Here is a 23,077-nt window from a genome sequence, read left to right as displayed (position 1 = left end):
TTTTACAGTAATGGACATCGTTTGTGGCCATAAAAGCTTTTTTCACTGGGCCTATAATGTTACGCATACTAATGCAAAACTGGGTACAAACTGCTAATGCTCACATTTCAAATATTGTGACAGCATCTCATTAAAAAATGAAAGTCATCATTACAAATTCACTGACACATTAGTGCTGAGCCCCTTCTAGTATACTCGAGACAAAAACCATCAAAAGCTTCTCAAGGCTTTTTTCTTGCTTTTTGCTGATGAGCTTTTTAAAAAGTCTTCACGCTTCTGCCAGTGACTCTAGACATGAAAGACCCAAGACTTCAGCACCACCAGTAAATAAAGTGGACGAGACATGGCAGTAGCCATTACACTGTGATGACGAGAGGAAAAAAGTGATGGCTACCGCAGCCAATTAGCAAATTGCAAGACATTTTTTTTCCATTAATGCCCCCCTGTCCTTGTACGGCCATCTCCTTTTTTGTTGGCAGAGCAAGCATCCACTGAGGGATTTAAAAAAAAAAACACCTGAGGATGCAGTTTTGTAACAGCACCATCAGCAGCAGCGTATCTCTCAAAATGGCCTCCCCACCTGGTCACTGCTGGGCATGTTTAATGTTTCTTAAATTAACGCTCTCTTGGCGTGAGATTTGCCTGACAGCGTCATTCTGCTTTTTGAACATGAGGTGCTCCTGTGACCTCGAAGATGCTCCTGAGTCTGGCCAAAAGCAGACACCAGCAGGCAGATATTTGTGTGCGCACATACACACACACACACACACACACACTCTCTCTCTCTCTCTCTCTCTGTCTCTCTCTCTCTCACACACACACACACACACTCCTACGTCCCTGCACACCTACACATACACCTCCACACACACACACACACACCTCACACACACACCCCTATGCCACACACACACACACACACACACACACACACACACACACACACGCACTGGCAGATATAGATACTGCTGCTCTGCTGATGGGGACTTCAGTGTTGGCCAGACATGCAGTTAAGGCCTTTTACAGTTTTTCTCGATTGCTTTTACCTGCTTAAGTAAACTAGAACCCACTTGGTCTTCATGACTACTTTCTTTGCACAGCAGAAGTAATCTCTTGCGAATGTGTTCACACATTTTCATTGGGTTCCCAAATTTCTCACACCCTTTTGCAAAACAGTTACAGTTTTTCTCAGTCACTTTGGTGCTTTTTTCAGATCAGAATGAAAATTCTCATAACTATTAGTTCAACCTCCACAACATTTAGTCATTTATGCACATCATAGTAGCAATGTCTCCTTCCTCTGAACAAATTGCAAATACTTTTGGACATGTATCAGTTGCTTTCATACAATTCTCTGCTGTTTTTTAACATTATCATTTGCTTATGTCATGTCAGTCAAAATGAACTATACTTATGAATGCTGAATAGTCGTTCCAAATAAAACTAATAGTCTTCATTTCATTGCTTGAGTCATTACATACAAAATTGTTGAACTAGTTATCAAATTCTGTCACAATGCTTTAGAATTGTAAAGAGCATACAGTAAAAATGTACGTATTCAGTGTCTTGTACTCACTTACTCACTTACTGACCTAAGCAATGTGTAACTTTACTGTAGTTTTCAAATGGCTGTGCAAGTGCTGTATAGTGCTGTCTTGAGCATGTTCAGGTAGTGTCACCGAGTTCTGACCTTTTTTTGCATTGGAAAACACTGAGAGAACTGTCATAATGAAAACATGACAAAGCCATTTGACTATCTTGTTCATAAACGATGGTGTCAAGACTTCTAATTTTGATGACACTGACAGTTTCATTGACATGAATACCTGCTTTTGAGGAATGGACTATCCATTTTGAGCAAGTGACGTGCTTTTGCAGGTCATCCACTAGGTTTTGCAGTTTGCACTAATTGTTTTGAGAATTGCACTAACTGCTGTGCAAATGTTACAGTTTTTCTCGATTGCTTTTACCTGCTTAAGTAAACTAGAACCCACTTGGTCTTCATGACTACTTTCTTTGCACAGCAGAAGTAATCTCTTGCAAATGTGTTCACACATTTTCATTGGGTTCACACATTTCTCACACCCTTTTGCAAAACAGTTAACACAGGTGTCATTCAAAAGCCCCAAACTCTATTGGTTTTCCCATGCTAAACAAAAGGAAAACATATTTTCACAGGTGGTATAGATTCCTTGTCTGAAGTCTGAATCTCTGATACACCTGTCTGAAACTCCTTTGCACAATTCTTCAATCAGCAATCATTCATTATACATAAGAGATGTCTGTTCTGTGTTGTATGGATCTAATGCACATTTAGACAAAGTACTGTATTGCCTATTTGGTGGAGAAAACAGTACAAAAGGTGTTTACTGTAGGTCTATTTCGATGAAAGTTGTAGTTCAATGAAATGTACAGTATCTTACTAGGTGTTTGCTGTATGTCTTACAATGACAGTTACATCTTGGGAGGAATGAATAAATTATTTTTTTTATTCAGCACAATTTGTCTTTTCACAGTTTTTTTCTGATACCAGAAAAATGAGAAAGAACAGACACAGCAAAAATGCTCATTTTGAGAACTCGATTTTGCATTTTGTTGCCCAGTGTGTAATGATTGATTAAAGAGTGTTTTTGAATTGGCAACAAGTTGTAGTGTTTGAAGGCAAGATTTGCTTTTGCTGCATGTTTTAAGTGTTTTGAGAGAGTAACAGCCTTTTGCAAGCAAAATGTGTCATTTTGTCCAGAGTGCTTTTGTTCAGACACAGGTGTTAACTGTTTTGAGAATGTGATGTCAGAGTTGACACAGGTATCAAAGCGATCGAAAAAACTGTAAAGCAATTTAAAGGTCCATTTAAAGGGTGCAGCGAGTGAGCACAATTAGAGGGATAACTTGGAGCTTAGCCACTCTTTTTGTAGAACTTTCTAGGGCTTTAGACTCACTCATAGCTACAGAGTATCTTACAACCTGAAACAGTCTGGTTCAAATGAGTGACACATAAACATACCCATATGCACTATTATATAACAGCAAACACACATATGTTTGAACACACATACACAAGACAGACATACAGACACACACACACACACACACACACACACACACACACACACACACACACACACACACACACACACACACACACACACACACACAGAGCCAGTCAAAGAAACACATATCGTATTGGCAAATATGTGATGTGAACAGCAAGTCAGTGAGCAGATTTCACACCACGGTGAGTCAGATCAATTCACCATTAGCCCTTTGACGGACAGACCACATCAGTCAAGGGCTCCTGTTCTTTCAGCAGCTGTCAGCATCACTGATCTCTCTCAGCACCTATCTGCTAAAGCAGGTGAACACACACACACACACACACACACACACACACACACACACACACACACACACACACACACACACATACACACACACACACACACGCTGTACTTCTCATCCCGGTCCAGCTGTCTCTGTGTTCCACCCCACTCTGGCTCCTTCCTGTTAAGTAACTTTTGAAGACATTCTGCTGCGCGTCTCCTCAAGCATCCCTTGCTCCATGATGTAACACCTGCCTCACATAATTCATTTTTCATCCTGCCTCTGTAGCCTCTCTCGATTATACATGCAGCCCTAAATATGTAATGCAAAAACGTCAGGGAGAATTTAAGTCAAGGGCATCCGGAGCAGCCATTGTGGAGAACGAGATCGAGTCAACATGGCAGTGGCTGAAATGCAAAAGGAATGTCATGCATTGAGGGGAGAAAATGCACCTCCTCAAGGACTTCACTTGTATCAATTTTACAAAGACCCTAAGGGCGGATTCACGTCAGATTCCAGGTAAAGCTAGAGGTATTATCATCATTATCATTTTTTTACCACGGTCCAGAGAGTCCATGTCAGCTGCTTGCTCAAGCAGAAGTAGCGTTGTCTATCTGTATGAGGTCTTTAAAAACTGAGTTCCGATTCCAGTTAAACTAAAAGCTGCATTAATAATAATAATCATAATCAATAACCATAAATATGCCGCTTTTCAGATGATGTTCCAGTTGAACAAAAAAACCTTTTCCTTTAACTTCACTTAGGTATTAAGCCTTTAATGCTAATTTTACATTGACTTCCAGTACATGCCGAGCACAGCAGTATAAATCTCTACCCAAGCTTCCACTTGTACCCAATTCTGCATTATAAATCTGTACACTACCCAAGCCCTTAAGGCTGAACTCACATCAGATCCAGTTGAGCCAGAAGTCCCATTATCAATCCATACACAGGCTTGCCTTATATCCGCTTCCAGTTGCGCAAGCCCTGGACAGTTGGCCATGCCTGTGCCTCTTAGAGTTGTGTCCCCTGGACAGCAGAGGGGTGATGCAGATGTCTGCCTACTTTGGCCCCCCTGGACCGAACACATCCCCCATTCTTCCCGCCAACCCTCATTCCAGTCCGGGCCCCACTTTGCAACCTGGCACTGCCAAGCACGCCCACTGCCATCCTGATGAATGCGAGCCAGCACAGCTCAGCACAGCACAGCACAGCACTAACACAGCACTAACACAGCACAGGACAGCACAGCACAGCAATAACACTACTCCACCAGGTCTGTCTGAACCAGATGTCCTCAGTGCTTTTACTGCTTTTAATGCTTTTACAAAGATCCAGACACTGGAGTCATGGGAGGGTAATTCCTAAATGACAGCACATGTAGTGCACGTACATCAAAGCCTCCCTGATATCATTTCACGGGTTAGGAATGTTTTCTTTGTCTGTTTTTGTGTGCACCAGACTGTGGAATCTAGAGTTGTGTTCATTTAGTGTGAGAGCAAAAAAAGAAGTGCAATATAAAGTGAAAGATAGAGAGCCAGGGATGGAGACAGAGAGAACTACAGAGACAGGAGAAGAGAAAGAGAAGAAGAATGACATACAGAGGAGAGAGAGAGAGAGAGAGAGAGAGAGAGAGACCAAGTGAGATGAGGGACAGCAACAGAGACAGAGAGCCTGCATCGGGCAGTGCAGCAGGTAATCTCTGACTCTCTAGCACTGACCTTGAGCGCTTCAGTTAGGACGATCACAAGCAGCCGGCCGGCATGCAGCCCCGCTGACTACAGCACATCTCTGGAAGGTGCGTGTGTGTGTGTGTGTGTATGTGTTGGGGGGGTGGGGTGCTGAGGGGTCTGCATACTCGGCCCGTGCCATCTAAAGTGCTGCCAGAAGCATTAACATTCAGAGAGGGCTTTGTATTGAATTTATTGTGCCCCACGGCAAACACTATTGTCTGATCTGGCTGTTCTCTCCACTCTGCAGCCCCTCCCCACAATTCTGCTTATTGTCCTAAAAAAATACCATGCAATTAAAAGATTGCCATTGATTGGCCAGTAGATGGAGTCTTTCCCATCTAGACTGTCTCACAAGATGAAAGGCTCCTCGCTCTGAGACAGTGGAGGGAGGGAGACGGACACGCCAAGCTTCATTTGGGTTTGATAAGGACCAGGGGTGAAGCAACGGTCTTCACAACTTCTTGGAAATCAAACTGGACAGTTTTGTGCAAACGCTGCCACGAATGTCCTCCTCGTGGTTACGAGGACACTTGCTTGCGAATCCGAACAGCGAGAGGTCGGCGAATATCAGGTGGAATATTAAATTACGAGCGTTAGACCCTGTTAAAGACTTGCTTGCTAAGTCAACTCTCGGGCGAGGGTTATTAATCTTAGTCGGCTCGCTTGGCAGGTCGTCTGCAGGTCTCCACGTCTAGAGCTCACAGCTAGAGCTCTGTGCTTTACAGGATTTAGTGGGATGGGGTTTGGGGAGGTAACAAAAGTCAGAGAAACCCTTCCATAGGCCAGCCAATATGAGGCGTATGTTTTATTAGAGGCTATACTAGAAGTACAGACACAGACAAGCACGCACACACACACGCACAAACACATGCACACACACACAAGAATTCTCTTACCAGAAGTTGACTAGGAATGGGTGCTCCAGGTTCTGCATGATCTGCAGCTCTTTGAAGACGTTGCGCACCTCGTTCCTCTCCACACACTTGAGTTTGTTCATGTACTTCATGGCGTACATCTTCTTTGTGTCCTTCTTCTGAACAATGCACACCTGCACACCAAGGCACAATCAATAGACTTCCAAGCAAGCCGCTGCACCTTATCTTAAGTAAACATTTATTAGGTAGACTCAGTCATGAGTCCACAAACATTTCTATTTGAAGCTATGGATAAGCTGTGATAGATGTGTAAGTGATTGTGCAGTACATCAGTCATATATGGTAATAAAACAGCAGTTAATAAATAAATGTGAAATGTTGGCTTGATGGATAAACTGGGCACATAACCCTGCTGAAAAACAGCAATTAGCCAAATGGGACCAGTTAATGCATGGTTCACAGGCTTCAAATAAAGAGCAGTGCCCACCTTCCCAAAACTCCCTTTCCCAATGGCTCGAAGGATCTGGAAGTGGTCAAAGTTGACTGTGGACAAAACAAAAGGAGGAATTTGGTGAACCAGGAGACATACAATATCTATGAATCATTCACAGCAGCCTTGTAAGATGAGGGTGATTCTGTCCTATCAAGCAAGACTCCCTTTGAAGGGAAAAAGAAAATCAAGAACAAAGCCTAAAAAACAGAAGTGACTGTCATTTCATGTGTATCCTCAAAGACAAGCAAATCTGTACAAAAAAGGAGAAGAAAAGGGAAAAAGGACATTCCTTCTGGAATCATATTTTTTTCTACTGATGTCTGGAGGCTTCACGCTCCATGCTTTTCCATGCCTTTTCACCCTCTGAACAGCGACTCCAATCTAGCCTGACCCACTGCTGAACCGAATCCGTCTCATTTCAAAACAAATTTATTTCAAACCTGCATCGCTCATGGTCTGCTCAAAGGTGATGGGGAGATAGAGAAAGACTAGGGAGAGAAAGAAAGAGTAGAAGTGTTGAGAGAGAGATGCAGTGTGTGACAGACAGTCAAGTAGAGAGAGACACAGTGACAGAGCGGGAGACAAGGAGAGACAGACAATGAGAAAGAAAGAAAGCATCATGGTGAGAGAAAGATCAAAAGAATCTAAAGAGAGAGAGAGAGACAGCTAGCACAAGAAAGAAAGAGGGAGAGAAGGAGAGAGAGAAAGACTCAAAGAAAGAGAGATATAGAGGATGAGAGGAAGGGAAAGCGAGGACCGGAAGCAGGAAGTTTGCTCTGTTCCCCATGGAATCCTCCATCTGCCCCTGACTCCTGGCATCTCCTGCGGGTGCTGCCCAGCTAGACTCCCCTCCACAGGGCTCTCTGTGGCCAACGCGAGCCTGGTTCAGCATCATGGGTGGGAGAGGGGAACCATGGTCCAGTGCAAGCAGACAGTGGACGTTAAAATCCCTATAGCACTGCTACTGCCTAAGGTCCAGTTTCATCAAAATGATTAAAGCAGCACTAAAGAACATTTGCTCTCGGGTCCCCCTACAGTTGAGAAGCACAATAATAAACAAACCAAATATGTGTCTTTTGCAACAAAGTATGAACAGAACTCTGATACAATATAGAGGGGATACACCGACAGCTGTCTGTAGAAAGGGATCTCTGAATTCCTGTAACATAGCAGCTTTTTCCATTTCGATATTTCCTACCCGAACCCCAAACTTTCTATGGGTGTTTTACAAGCGATACGACCTGCTCAGAGTGCGGCAAAAGTGCCGTTCGCCCTATTATGTGCCATTGAAATGATTTTGAATGTGTTATTTTAAGGTAAAAAAACTCTTTAGTGGGCCTTTAAAAGCATTCAACTCTCCATTTTGATCTACTTTTAATGTACTCTTGCTTGTGTAACCTTTTGTCAGCTTTTATCACCTATTGTATTCCTAGTGTGTGTAGAGGAGGTGGCCTTTGAGTATTGGAAGGTCCCTGAGAAATGATTGGCCCCTGCAGCCACCCAATTGTTTACTGGGAGGGCTGAGGAGGAGGGTTTCTATGAAGCTTTCAAGTATCGCATAATCTGCTCTCCGTTTTCAGCTTGGCACAGCAGGAGGCCAACACACCTTCTGTGCGCTCAGCGAGAGCAAAATGGCACAGGGAGTGTGACCTGTCCAGAAGATTGAGTCTGTCACTCTTGGTTAACAATGGAAACGAGTCCAGGGGCCATTATGACGTCAAACACACACACACACACACACACACACACACACACACACACACACAAAGACTCACATGCAGAGAATCATGTGGTTGCTGTGCCAACAGAAATAGAATCCCCCCTCATCCGACTCGGGTCAAATGTGAATAAAGCATGAAATGTGGGAAGCCAAGGCTCCCTGTTGAAGTCTAACAGGAAACTCAGAAGGATGTGGCATATTATCATCCCATTCGTGAAGCTGTGGATGATGTCAGTTGCAAGGATCTGCGTATGGGGGATCATTCTGGAAGCTCATTACAACCGACTCTGATTGTGCACCTGAGCAGACGTCATGCTAATGACATGACATTTACCCACGGGGGCTGACTTCAAAACACAGATTATTCCATCATCGACCAAAGCGTTTTTGATTCCCCTTTAACAGGCTAGTTACCTCCGGCCTTAACATGCAAAGCATTTTTATTTGCATTTTAATTGCTTTGATAATCAAACAAGTCCTTGTTTGCTTTTCAAAGGACACTGTCTAGTTACAACCAGCGGTCCTGATTACCCAGTAAAACTATCAGCTTTAATGATGCAGTAAGTAAGTGGTATATAAATGGCTACCTAACAATATATCACTCACAGTCACCATGCAAAAGAGGCAATAAACTTAATGGGTTACACAATAAAACATGCCACAATTGTTTTCAGTAGTGATGTCAATCACTACTGGAGATAATTTTTCATGACACAATATCTAAAAATATAGAAAAACATAATAGGCCTAGGCACAACTGAATTCAAAGTATTAAGCAGTCAAACGGCAAGTGTTTAAGTGGTATGTTTCAGCTTAAAACCATTTACTAGACCACACATTGTGTGTTATGGTAAACAAACAAAACAAGAAGAGCAACATATGTGCCAATGACAATATTAGACTGTGGAGGGACATTGCAAATTGGTTGTCATCATCTAGCCTAAATGTAATCATCTCAAGCAGTGTGTAACCAGTGTTCTCTCTGTGTTAAAAACACTATATTAAGCCGTCATGAAAATGTACACGATGAAAGAAGAAAAAAGGGGAAACCATGAAAGAAATGGACACGACAGTATAAGTATATAAGTATATATACTCTTTTGATCCCTATATAAGTATAAGTATATATACTCTTTTGATCCCGTGAGGGAAATTTGGTCTCTGCATTTATCCCAATCCGTGAATTAGTGAAACACACACAGCACACAGTGTACACACAGTGAGGTGAAGCACACAGTAATCCCGGCGCAGTGAGCTGCCTGCATCAACAGCGGCGTTCGGGGAGCAGTGAGGGGTTAGGTGCCTTGCTCAAGGCACTTCAGCCGTGCCTACTGGTCGGGGTTCGAACCGGCAACCCTCCGGTTACATGTCCGAAGTGCTAACCAGTAGGCCACGGCTACTCGCAGAGCGACGCTCTTCTTAAGATTAAATGAAAACCACTGCAACACTATATGACATATTTCTGGAGTGATGTGACGCCTATTTTTCTCCTTTCATGGTGACTGCCATGTTGCTGCCTGTTACTCACCCTCCTCAGTGTCCTCCGCCGTGGGCGCCTTACTGGACTGTCCGAGCCCCATGACTGGATGTGCCTGTGGTCCCTCAGTTCACCATGGAGTTCTTGGCTCCAGAGCCTGAGACATAGCCAGCAGGAAACTCCCCTGGTTTTCCTCGTCCAATCTACCTGTATGAGTCAAGAGCACCCGGGACGCCCGGCCTTCAATCTCAATCATCAATTTAGTCCTCCATCCGCTGTGATATCATAACACGCGCAAACACTCGCTCACACACACGCGCGCACACTGCAGCGAGACCGTGATGGATTACACCGACATGTGCTTTCCAAAAGAGAATGAAACTGGAGGAGAGCACCACAACGTGCTCTCTCTTCTGTTTGATTTATCGTTTGTCATTCCACTGTTAATGCAATACATCAAAGGAGTCCAGGGAACGCCGCTTAGATCGATGAAACCAAAGCAGAAAGTTTAGACAGGTTTTAGGAGGAATTTCTTACCAAGGACTTCTGGGTAGGCGCAGCATGACAGACAATAGCTACATTATGATGATTACACCTGCATCGAGTCTAACTGTTTTTCAGTTGTGTCGGTCTGTAATGGTCACCTGCCCATAGCTGAAATGAGGTAGCTACGCCTCATTTCAGGAATTAAATGTCTTTATTTTATACTCATGTAAACGAAGAAAGTAAGGACGTCTTACATCTTCAATCTTACAAAAAACTTACTGCGCATCTAATAGTCGATACCCATGCATCCTAGCTGACCAAACAAGCGTCCTAGGTGACAGTCCTTTACCCCCAAATTATTTTAACTGAAATGTTCTACCGAACTTCACGTCAAGCCAGAAGTGATGACCGAAACCGCAATGCCGAGTCGACAGGAGGGCAATGATATTGCTGTGGATTCTGTGGTAAAATTCACACTGTGTGCCAAAAAGCCACCGGGCACTCAAACAAACCACTACCTACCGTTTATGCAGGTATTTTCGAGTTGAAGGTTCAATGTGTAGATCACACACAGAGCCGAACTAACATCCTTGCACGTTAGCCTCTAGACACCTGGCACAGGCGAGCAGTGGGGACTGGCTGCCGGTGAGAGGTGCACGGTTGGTATCGACTGTAACGTGAGTGAGAAGCAAGTTCTCGAATTTCGTGAACTGTTTGCACAAAATGATTGCAACCCCGAAAAACACACTACGCCAAACGTTCGTATTATGCGCAAGATAGGCAGATGGTGAAAGAGCTGACGATATACGCTAGCCTCAGATGGATGGAGTCGTCTCTCCCCTGACTGGTGTACGCTGCGTGTGCTGAAAGTCACTCAGAATTTGGCAATGCAAGGGAGTGGAAAGCCATTCAGGGGTGTCTAATTTGTTTAACGTAGCAGCACATCAAGGCACACTGGCATATTTACCTGATTTCAGGCGCTTACTAGGTGAAATGACCAGCAATTTCCCATCTGTAATAGTAATAGAAAAGCTTTCAATGCATGCAGTCTAACATTTAATGTGTTGAAAAACGTCATAGTATAGGCTATATGCCTATCTATTAGATGTAGGCCATTCAATAAACCTATAATATGGATTTACCTCATTTCAGTTTGAGGTGTTTTGCTTTTTAATGACACTGGTTGAAGTTTTGCAAATATAGTTATGGATTAATTGTTATTGATTGAATTGACTGTTGTCTAACCTATATAGTTAATGTGACGTCAACAGCATTTAAATAGTTTAATCAATGTAACGGATAAACACAACTTCTTTTAACAACTATAGCCTGATAAACTAACTTGCTAGTTTAATATACCCTTTCATTAACTACTAATCTATTGCTAAGACATGTTTTTCACACCAGCCAAAAGGGGAGACAATAACTAATGGCATCATAAAGTGCTTTCATCCATTAGGACTGAGTCTTAATTGAGTGGCTCAAGGTCATCAGATTAGCCAGATCTGCTTACGCTGCTACTTCTGCCGAACAGGGGGGACATGCCAAAATCATAGTTGTTTGTGTCATCCATCTTGGAGTTGTGGCTGTCATTTAAACACAATGAGATCACAAACCTGGCACAACAAGGGCTAGGCTACTCTTTGAGATTGGATCATTAGAGCCCACACCCAGCGCATTTATCACAGTATTAACAACAATGACACTTTGCTGCACGGTCACTGTCCTCTTTCATGATGAGCCTATGCTTTTTATAGTGTGAAAATACAGAGTGATTATCTTTTTTAATATGCAATTATTTCACTACTGGGGCTCTAAGCATTATTCTCTCAAGGTTAGACAGTATTATTCAAATACTGAATCAAATATTCAAATCTTGAATTTCCCCATGAGGATCAATAAAGTAGGCCTATCTATCTATCTATCTATCTATCTATCTATCTATCTAAAGTGTGTGTGTGTGTGTCTCCCTCTCTCACACACAGACAGAGAGAGAGAGAGAGAGCACTGGTGAACAGTAACTGGTTGGTGAGTGTATTGCCACCTTGTGGGTAATGTTTATCATTAAACAAGCCACAGCTGAGCTGACGTTGGTCTCAAAGAACAAGTTAATCAAACACTTTAAATCCACAAAACACATCTCAGCACTGTGATTTAGTTAATTTGATCTTGTATTTCATCTCTACCTTATGCTGATTGTATATTCTCTTAGTACACCATATTGTTTAAGTTGCTTGAGCCCAGTGTAAACTTCATGTCAGACTTGATTGGTGGACGCCGAGCTTTCAGCAGAGTCCCATGAGATTCAGTATGGCTTCTGTAAACCCTTTAAACCCACTCCATATGTGCACTTCCACTCACACACAAGTCACTTCTGTGGATTCAGCTCTCATGGGTCTTTTATAAATAATCTATTAGCTGTATGAAGGTGCCCATGGTCAACATGGCCCTGAGAACCTCTCCTGCTTGTAGAGGGCAACATCAAAAGGAAGATGTGAGACCTCGTAATGTGCATCAGGTGGAGGTCTGCCAGATTTAAATCTAGTTTAAAAGATATTTTATAGGGTTTGGCATTGAGCACTGCTGTGTAGCTGGACTAGATTTGTTGTGGGAATGTCCAGCGTCCTGAGGTAAGACATCACTTGACTCCTAGTACTTCTAAAAGCTCAGCAAAATCTATCTATGTCTACAGTCTATTACCAGCACAACTATACTACTTAAGAGCTTAAATAATTCATGTGTAGCATGTAGTTTAATCTGAAGCAGGCTGGGAAAGTTTAGCTCTTGTTAGCCTTGGAGTAAGATACCCCTATGATGATGGGACTTCACCAGGATGCACAAACCAGGAAGACTAATGATTTAGTCATGTCCAATTCCTAGGTGGAAAGTCCCACTCATATAGAGTGCATTGTCCTTCCTCCATATGAAGACCACCTGAGGGGTGGGCTACGGTCAGACACCATTTGGTGGCCCATCAGTCTAAATATGGAGGAGAGTGATTGCAAAGCTGCTGGCTAACTCTCACCGGCCGGCAGCTAAGTGGCAAACCGTAGGGAACTGATGAAAATGGATTCAGGCACTCCTCCTTCCCTGTCAAACAGGATGAACGTGCTGCCTCCCACGATCCAAGAGGAGCGGACAGGTTGAGATAGGAGATCTGAGGAGGGGGACGCGTCAGCATCAGGTATGGATGATATATGTGGGGCCCAAGAGCCAGCCAGGGGACCAGGGGGGAGGCATGTCAGTGGCTCTGCTCTTCACAGGGCGGGGGACCAACTTACGTGGTCCGCGTGCAATCTCAGTCCCGGTGTCTCGGGGAGAGGGACGGCTCAGTGTAATTGAAAGTGATTGGAGTGGGGCGGGCGGAAGCCGTGTATGGCCGGTTCTCAGCTGGGCCTTCTCTCTCTCTCTCTCTCTCTTTTGGCTGATTGCGAGGCTTCAGGAGGCCTTCGGGTGACTCATGTCTCACGGACACCCAGAGAGACGGGGGGGAAAATACAATATGAAAAATTTGATATCCGGTGTGATTCACTGATGGTGAAACCTTGTGTTCAGGTTTTCACAGGATGTATCTGGTAAGGCTCTGCCAAAGTTTTACATAAAAGCCGTTTTTGGTTGTTATAACAGAGGCACTGGACCCTGGGTTGATCACCTACAGTATAGTCATTTCTGACTTGAAACGACTCTATTCAGAGTGTCATTCAATCTTGCTGAAAACAATCCTTTTCATTTGGATAAGAAAGTCATTATGAAACTAGGTTGGATGATGTCAATAATTTGTATTTAAAAGAGGCTGGAACTGTTTGACTCATGTGGTGACTTGTTGAAGAAATGTGATGCTTTGACACTCTCTTGCTTTAATGGTATTTGGGAACACCTTGTGTTGGTGTTCTAAAGCATAGCTCAGATGTTTACTTCAAGGCCCTTAGGGTTAGAGTTGGGGTTTTGCGGAACAAATTAACTTGAGGAGATGAAGCAACAACTATGACGCCAGAGAGCCATTCACCCTCCATAATACATTTTATTTACACTGATTAAACTCGCCAGCAAAGTCTTGATATTGTCATGAGATGTAGTGTTTTACAACGTCATTACTGCGGTATTATATGCTGTAATTACAGTTTTTTGGTTACAGTTATATTTTGTACCAATTTGCCATACATTGATTAAGCATAGTCAGAGACTAAAAGGTGTTTTGAATGAAAATCTCCATTGAAGTTCTCTGTATGGGGAACCAGCCCTATAGGTATAGTTTTACAATAGCATGTCATATTGCATTGTCATGGCATTTTGGCTATGACACTGTTCTGTATGTAGTAAATTTCTACTGAAAGGGTTTCACTAAGAGTCACATCTCAATGAGATCTCCATTAGGCTGGACTGTGTGAAGTCCTCAAGGATGACCCTCTCCAAAAATGTTTGTGGTGATCTTACACATGCCATATGGATACAGACATATTTAAAGGTTCACTCTACTGTAATTGTTATAATTGTTGTTGATTTTGGTTTTGATGCCCCTGCTGATTTATTTCATGTAGCAGTCCACCATGTGCAGGTTTCACTCCAAAACCAAAATATGTTGGCTGCAACTGAAGCCAGCTTAGCTGATAAAGAACATATTGTTGTCATTATCAAATGAAATATTGCATCTCAAATGAATTAACACAAGCATCTGTTTTTGGGGTTGAGAAATCCACCACCAAGTTGATTCCCGCCAAGTTGTGGGTGTGTCTGAGTCTTTGGGGAGAACACTATATATAAATGTGTGAAGACGTTTATGTTGTGGAACCATCTAGAAAAGTCACCATGGCCAGCACTGGGAACTGCCTCATCTTTTTGATCATCGTCTCGTTTGTCCAAGGCAGCCCTCCACCGTACTGGACCAGTCCACCAACATGCTACTCCAAAGTGCTGGACATGGGGAGGGATGTCAGTGCGCGTGTGGCAGACTTAAAGACTGACCCTGAAACTGTAAGGCTCCTCTGAATAGAACTAAAATTAAACAGAAGATATCTGAGAAGTGGTTGCTGGGTCTTTATCTCCTCTAATGTTTCTCTCGTGTGTTTTGTAGAGTCATTGTGCTGACCACATGCCGTACCTGTACATTGATGTGCATGTAAGTATACCCTTCCGATATCTCTCTGTTTTTAACAGCATTATGTGCTAATATGGCAAATATGCTTGAGTCCAGTGTCATTATCATCAATCATAATGCTTGACGTCAGTAAGTGAATAATCACCACACTCTCCACCACCACCTCTCATTCAGTAGTACCGTAATCATTCCTATACTTTACACATGTAAAGTGAACAGGTGTTCTGCTAGAATGTTTTATCATGGAGATTATGGACCCCAATTTCTTTGAAGGACAATGGCCATAGTCAGGCAACAGACAAAGTGTCTTACACATGAGTCATGTGGCTTTGTTTTACTCATACCTGCGCTTTGGACCTTGCTCATGGCATTAGATTAGAAAAATCATTTTGAAAAGTTATTAGAGCTGCTTTGGTTCATTTTTGCTTTATTACATGACTTTGCATGTTGAAATAGGACCTAATGTGCAGCTATGGTCAACCTTCCCATAGTCTGGCGCCTTGATGTTCTTCTCCTTACCCCTCTTGTGTTTGTGCTTGAGTTATTTGACTGTGAGTTATATGTCGTGTTTTCATAGAATGCTTGCATCATGGAGACGATGCTTAGCTTCATGACCATGATCGAGCGCATGCGGCAGAGACGCTGTGCGTACACACGCAAAGTCCAGGAGCTGCGCATGAAGTTACGCCAGCTTCACATGATCATCTCCCAGAGGTGTCATGGGGTGAGGAGAACACACACACACACACACACACACACACACACACACACACACACAAACACATCTATCTCGACTAACACATCTATTAAAAAGTTTTTTAAAGAGTGTGTTTACCTGGATCCGTGTATGGATTTAATTTAAGGAAAACTATTGTGATTGCAAAAAAATAGAGCCCTGATACACAAAGGTATTTATGAATAAAGTATTTATATTCAGAGATATTTTTATTTCCTTGAGCAGAGATAATAGAGATGTTTTATTACAAAACAAAACAAAAAAGTTTTATTGGCTGAAATAATATAAATTAATTCATAAATAATTCGTGAAATGAATTGGAATACTACTATTGATACACAGCCATATTTAATCTCAGCAGTTGTAATGTCTTTGGGCTTTTACATATTCATCTTCTTTTTTTACAGCTTAGAGGTTTATTGTGTTTTATTGTCCTCTCTTTTTAGGACCTGGTGTTCACAATTGATAACTGTGGAGCATTGGAGAGGAGAAGAACTTCCTAAAATGGTGACTCTTTTGAGATCCAAACATTTCTCTTGTTATCCTGTTTTCAGCAAAGGCTTTCTATCACATTCATTTCAGAGAAATAATAGAAACAATTCTACAATTAAAATTCAAATATTATTCATGTAATTGTGAGCAATATGTTCAGCAACTTGAAATTTACCACTGAAATGTAAAAATGTTCATATGGTATGTTTGGTCGAGACAACTATGAGATCAATTAGCTACCACTAGGTGGCAATGTTAAACAAGGTGGAATAAAGGATTGTATGGGAGTTCAACATATCACTGTAATTCAGTATCAGGCCTATGTAGTAGGTCCCTGTGCTTAGAATAAGGCTTTATATCTATTTTCTTAGCAAGAGCTTGATTTACAGATAACTTAAATAAATAATTCAACTATATTCATCACTGGAATATATGCACAGCATTCATTTGTATTCTTTAAATGCATGCATTCTAGCTTTCACTGTAAATAAAGACTGGTCAAGTATTTGTGTTGTTGTTGTGTTGTTGTCGATCATCTAACACATGCACACATGCACACACACACACACACACACACACACACACAGAGTTATATATATATATATATATATATATATATATATATATATATATATATATATAGAGAGAGAGAGAGAGAGAGAGAGAGAGAGCACATCTTGATTATCACACTTCTTGCTGTGATCAAACCTTCATATTCGCAAACGATTACATCATAAATCAATAATGTCATGATATGTTTTGTTCAGTTCTGTTTTTGCTCAATATTTATGTAGATTATTTTATTTTGTATAGACATCAGACAAGTTATTGTCCTAGTGTATTCTTTAAATATAGCCTAGGCTACCTCAACATGCTGTAGCAGGTATGCCTACAGTAAATACAGTAATGTTGACTTACAGTGATTTGGTTCAACAGCCTCATCATTCTGAAGCAGGCTTACAGTACTTCATTTTTAGAGCCAAACCTTGATCATTCCGTGTAGATAAATGTCAGCCGATTTCCTTCCAAAACCAAAATATGTTGGCTGCTTCTGATGCCAGTTTGTTTTATAAGAAACACATTTTAATATCAAATTATGTTCTGTATCACTCCTTATTGACAAAAGCATCCGTTTTAACAGGCTTGTTTATTCAAATATTCAGCCAAGTTGGAAAAAATGGAGTGGGACACTTCTGAGTTTTTGGGAACGTATACAAAAAAGTCTAAAGGCGTTTACGCTGATACCTTGGCCAGTACTGGGAATGGCCTCATCCATCTGGTCATGGTTTTCTCAGCATCTCCCAACATGCTACCCCATAGTGTTGGACATGGCAAGGGGCGGCAGCAAAACTCGAATAAAGGCTGTAAAACTGAATTATTGTGTAATAGGCTATATGTTGAATTGATGCTGGGGTCTTCTCTTCTTTTTTCTTCTCTTTTCCTCTCTTCTGTTCTTTTCTTTCCTCCCCTCTTCTCTTTTCTCTAGATTCTGGAAAAAAATGTGCTATTCCTGTACTCCCAACCGATGACCACCAGGTGGAGGTGTTAAGCAAATATGGAGGGACAATGGACTGTATAGGTATATTTAAGACCAATGTCACAGTAAAAGGAGTTTAGTCCATTGATGTATAGTACAATTTATTTTGTACCAGTTCGACTGAATTGGAATTTGAATTAATAGAGAATCTGAAGGCAACAGAACATGAAGGCAATAGTTTTCCTTTAGCTAAATGAACGATTGTAAATGTTTATTCCGTTAGCAACAGGCTTTGAGACTGGTTGAGACTAATTGTTTAATGGACACACACACACACACGAACACACACACACACACACACGCGCGCGCGCGAACGCACACACTTGTTAGGTTAAACACATCTTACACCATCTCCTAACAGGATCCGAGCGAGCGACTTGTATTTGGATCTCATAGTCTAGGCTATAGGTACTACATTTCCCATACTGCCTTGAGTAGCGCCAAGTTGTAGGGTGGGGCTTGCACAGTACTGACAAGTTTACAGGTTATCAATCGCTTCGATGTTCGCCTGCAGCAGGTGGGCAACATGCGGAGGTGAACAAGTCATGTGTGCGAATATGGATTGTTTTTCATGTTTTTAAATCGGATTTTTAAGCGGTGGAAATTAGCTGAATAACTTGGACGTCTCTGCTTAAATAGCCTACTTTGATATCTATTTTCTTTCTTGATATTGATATCTTCTGGATGGTACGGTCAGAGACCGCTTTAAACTGGACATTTAGAAAGAGTTTTAACTCGAACTTGTGAACTTCATCTTAGAATGGCTTTCGCAAAATTTAGTAAAATTCTACGCCTGTCTTCCCTCGACGTTAAAAAGAAAGTAAAGCAATATGAGCATGTACGACGGGATGTTAACCCAAACGACATATGGGAAATTATTGGAGAATTGGGAGACGGGGCGTTTGGCAAAGTTTACAAGGTGAGTTTATCGTTGCTTTTCTGATTAGGACATCTGACATCTAGCATAACCATATCGGTGAACCATTCGGATTTGATAATGTTGTGTTTCCACAATATGTACTGATAGCCTAACCATTGTTCTTAGGAGTGTGTTTCATTGTGACTACATGTCCTAAGACAAGCAGCATATTATGTGTACGAAACGCTTTTGACATTACGCAGTGGTGTCAGGGGAAGTTATGATACCTGTATATACATTTTTAGTAAAAAAACACATGAGGTCCTCACACACAAAACTATAAATCCTCCCATCTGTCAAGTGATGGACTGTAGACTATGTGTTTTGTGGAAATGAGTGATTGTGCCATTAAATACTTGGTAGCCTAATGCACAATATAAATATCAGTGGAAATGTCTCTGGTGGAATGGACAGGAATAAATCAATCTCTTATTATGCTGGCTATATGGCCCCTAAACACCTGTTGAATATTCAACCCTTAACCTTAAGGGTAAAAATGGCCCCAATTGCTTGCTTTGTCACTTCAAATTAGACTCATTTTGTCTCCTGTGTCAGAACTTAAAAGAAAAGAGAAAACACAACAACCTTCTCCCCTGAAGCTTGATTGCTTAATTTATTTTCTCTTGAAGAGGAATGTTGTTCTGTCTGAAGCAGTCTTTTGGCCAGGGGCTCGGTGGCCGAGTGGGACCCCTAGGGACTTGTGTGTTCCTGACTGAGGGATGCCTCACCCCTCCCGGCGCTGCGCTTCAGCGAAGGAGTAGGAGGAAGCAAGAATGCGCCTCGGTTTCAATGGGTGGAGAACAGTCACTTGATAGAAAGAGACTTTCCATCGGTCATCTTTGGTGTTATGTAGTGAAGTGGTCCTGTTGGTGTTTGCAGCCACAGTTATACTTTGTGGCTGCCTGACACAGAAGAGCACACATGTCTGCAGTAGGGGAATGTAATGGTTTCTTTTGATTTGAATATTAGTCTTCTTGCTGCTGGAAATAGCTGTTTGACTCCCCAGGGGAAGCCATCTTTGCCAGTGTGATTTTATTCTCATCAGATCTGGCTTCCTCCCCATTTCCCTATTAAGGCAAAGCAGGAAAAGTTATCAGCCATTGCCATTTGGAATTCGGATGCTTGGAAACCCCTCTTCATTGTTGCACCCGGCCCACACATGCTGAATGGAATTGGGATGTAACCTTTCTAACATTTCACAACAAAGCCCAAGTCTTGAGGAGTATATAGTGCCTTAAGCCTTTTTATGAGCTCAGGCACTAGAGCTAGCCACCCATATTTGCTGTTGTATTCATGTATTCAGTTAGCAGATCCTTTTATTCCAAGAAACGTACACAATTGCGGTACAACAGTTAAGATCTGGGAGGGGCGTAAACACAGCTAAACTAGTTCTAGTCCACCTACTCAAGTGTGGTGAAGAAGGTGAAGAGTGCACTGTAAGTGCTACTACCTATGTCTCCCAGTCTGCCAAGATTTCCTATTTGGGGTGACTTTCCTTTGGCATTGTATTGTAACCTATGTTGGCTTCACTGGTGCACTGCATCATCCATCTCTGCCATCATATACCAATCGACTTGCGCCTTGCACAAGAGAATTGAGTTGAGCCCAGAGCCATAAAGCAGTAAATTCATCTTTATTTTACTTTATTGGAGAATGGTATGTGACAAGTACTGACCAGTTGCAGTGTCAGAGACTTTTGCGAAAAGTACAACTTAGTGTGTTAACTGAATCATCTGCATACGTGGAATGGAACTAAAAGCAGAGTTCCTTTTTGTTTCACTTTTGAACACTCCCTCTACTCTCCCTTTTACTCGGTTTTGTTACTCCTGTAGGCATTATCATTCAGCGTTAGAGAGACAAAAACATGTCCTGGTTCTTAGATTGGATCTGCTTTGAAGTTCTTGGACTTTTCCTCTGTTTACTGAAGGCTGAAAACTGCTTTGTTTTGCTTATCCATTTTTCTCTCAACAGTGGAAGGATGTGATCTACCATGGTGTATCTGAAGTATGTGACAGATATGTGTCGCCAAACCTGTCCTGGTTTTGTCTGCGTTTGTGATAAGTTAGTCAAAGTTCAGCGACATGCCTCCGTATCTAAGAAAGATACAAGGGAGGCTGACAGCCAGTGTGCTTTGAACATGTTCCTCCACTATACAAGCAAAGTATTTCTACTAAATCATTTTTGTAATCTTTACATTGACTATAGAAATTCCATACACCACCCATGCTCTCCTTGTACACACACACACACACACACACACACACGCACACACACACACACACACACACACACATGCGACACACACACACACACACACACACACACATGCGAACACACACACACACACACACACACACACACACGAACACACACACACACACACACACACACACACACACACACACACACACACACACACACACACACACACACACATGCGAACACACACACACACAGGCGCGCACGCACACACACACACACACACACACACACACACACACACACACACACACACACACACACGCACGCACGCACAAAGGCTAAGGTGTGTTGCAGTGGCAGCGGTGTGGTGTTTACGAGGGGGAACCCTGCCTGGGGAAATCACATGGACGTGATGGCGAAGCCCTGTCCCCTAATCACTAGCGCTCAGGAACGCTGCGCCTCCCATGATAACGGTCAGACAGAGAGGGCGTGGAGATGGGGCTGCTCATGGCCCGACTGTCTTTCAGTGCCCCTCTGCTGTAGTCTGCGTGGTGGTTTGTCTTTTAGTGGTGTCCTGCTTTCTTTCTTTCCTGTTTGACCAGTTAACCACTTTCTTTATGGTACAGTACTATTTGGAGAAACAGCTAGTTGTTTTTTTTTTTTTTTTTTTTTTCAGATCAATCGTTAACAGATTAACAATTAACCAGCTATGAGCTGAAATTCATGTAGTGTAAAAAGAAACGTGTAACACACAAAAGCCATTAATCATGAGCCATCAGTCCAGACCTGTCTACACACAGCCTAAACATCGTGCTGTTTGATTAGAAGGCTTTGATCTCGTTAAACAGTCCCATTGATCTGAGGAATTCGCATTTAGTCCAGTCAGAGCTCACCAATGTCTGTACCCTGCCTTTGGAATGCTTTCAGAGAACTGTCACGTCTGGTGCCAAACGCTCTGGTGAGCCACTATTTCTGTATGCCGTCGGTGCTGGAACTTTCAAACGGAACACCCATGCCACGAGCATGCCACGCCACGCATTCTGCTAATGATTGAACCGCCGAACACAGCCGCTCTTGCATAAGATGAGAGTGGCGTGTTCAGAGTTAGAAAAGCCATTGGTCATGTGAAGGTGTGAATTGATAGCCATTGGGGGGAACTGAATGGACACATTTATTGCAACTTCAGGCTTTTAAAAACACCCATTGCAAAGATCAGGCAGTCACTGGGCAGATTGTTGCTTTTGGTATGCCTGCACCTTCCCCCTTCCCAAGACCTTTGTGGTTGAACTTAACCCCACCATGGGCTTCCTTAATCCAGTAATGCCCCTGTGGGTTTGAAGAGATGTGACATGACCGATGCTCTAAGTACCCCAAAGCCAGGCAGAGGATTTCAGCATATGAGGCCACGCAGAGGAATTAGCCTGACTGGCTGAAGACTTTGGTAAACAGCAGGGGGGACACACACTAAATCACTTTTTCAGCATTAAATGTGCAGATTCAGGGATACAGAGTATGAAATAAATAAAGAGATAGAGCTCTTTTATGTGATGTTTGTTAATAAACAGCTATTCTATAACGTGCCATAGTTTATGGACATCTCATTAGTGCAACAGTTTATTTTGTATTCTGAAGTCAAAGATTGAAACGGTGTGTGTGTGTGTGTGTGTGTGAATTTTGAAACTGAAATGTAAACCTGCACTCGTACCTGCGGTAAGAGCCTGAGTTAAAAGTGACACGTTATTTTTCGCCGCTAAATCAACTGCTTTCTCCAGGAATAGCTGTGCAAACAGGAGCACAGTGGAGCTGTGTGGTGGTGGCTGTGTGAGGGAGCTGGGGCCCATCCTGATCTGAACGCTCGGTCACATGCTATCAGACGGAGTGCAGTGCAGCGCTGGTATCTGTGTATGGGATAGGCGCTGAACTTTCTCCCCATGTAGCAGAGAGGGAGAGAAGGGGGGGGGGGGGGTGGTCACGGGTTCAATGAATGGATT

The 23,077-nt window shown here is 42.5% G+C and overlaps 3 protein-coding genes across 7 annotated transcripts in view; 2 read left to right on the top strand and 1 right to left on the bottom strand.

The window, feature by feature from the left end:
- stk32a (serine/threonine kinase 32A) overlaps positions 1 to 11,137 on the bottom strand; it is a 51,921-nt gene extending 40,784 nt beyond the window's left edge. For 3 of the 5 annotated variants that reach the window (XR_007192975.1, XM_048238114.1, XM_048238117.1), the window contains exons 1-4: positions 10,628 to 10,944; positions 9,671 to 9,826; positions 6,417 to 6,472; positions 5,951 to 6,102 (exon numbers count right to left, since the gene is read on the bottom strand). Coding sequence is in view for 4 of the 5 variants with exons in the window: in XM_048238114.1 (XP_048094071.1) it covers positions 5,951 to 6,102; positions 6,417 to 6,472; positions 9,671 to 9,722 (260 nt within the window). In the remaining variant the exon portion in view is untranslated. Of the gene's footprint in view, positions 1 to 5,950; positions 6,103 to 6,416; positions 6,473 to 9,670; positions 10,033 to 10,627; positions 10,945 to 11,072 lie in introns of those variants that run through there. The other 2 variants (XM_048238116.1, XM_048238115.1) reach the window with 2 other exon arrangements.
- Positions 11,138 to 14,911: 3,774 nt separating this feature from the next.
- zmp:0000001268 (CYTL1 domain-containing protein) lies at positions 14,912 to 16,439 on the top strand. The gene is made up of 4 exons (XM_048267238.1): positions 14,912 to 15,076; positions 15,177 to 15,221; positions 15,778 to 15,924; positions 16,383 to 16,439. The coding sequence occupies exons 1-4, from the start codon at positions 14,912 to 14,914 to the stop codon at positions 16,437 to 16,439; spliced, it is 414 nt and encodes a 137-aa protein (XP_048123195.1).
- Positions 16,440 to 18,441: 2,002 nt separating this feature from the next.
- The window catches only part of stk10 (serine/threonine kinase 10), a 44,150-nt gene continuing 39,514 nt past the window's right edge, over positions 18,442 to 23,077 (top strand). The window contains exon 1 of the mRNA XM_048238072.1: positions 18,442 to 18,884. Coding sequence (XP_048094029.1) covers positions 18,726 to 18,884 — 159 coding nt within the window. The 5' untranslated portion in view covers positions 18,442 to 18,725. The remainder of the gene's footprint in view (positions 18,885 to 23,077) is intronic.

Source organism: Alosa alosa, chromosome 2, assembly GCF_017589495.1.
Source record: "Alosa alosa isolate M-15738 ecotype Scorff River chromosome 2, AALO_Geno_1.1, whole genome shotgun sequence".
NCBI lineage: Eukaryota > Metazoa > Chordata > Actinopteri > Clupeiformes > Clupeidae > Alosa > Alosa alosa.
This window is presented reverse-complemented; position numbering and strand designations above follow the sequence as displayed.

Excerpts from the sequence above, each read along its gene's own strand:
- zmp:0000001268 (XM_048267238.1), top strand. The coding sequence starts at position 14,912 with ATGGCCAGCACTGGGAACTGCCTCATCTTTTTGATCATCGTCTCGTTT. Across the intron at positions 15,077-15,176 it reads TAAAGACTGACCCTGAAACT|AGTCATTGTGCTGACCACAT; the intron begins GTAAGGCTCCTC and ends TGTGTTTTGTAG. Across the intron at positions 15,222-15,777 it reads ACCTGTACATTGATGTGCAT|AATGCTTGCATCATGGAGAC; the intron begins GTAAGTATACCC and ends GTGTTTTCATAG.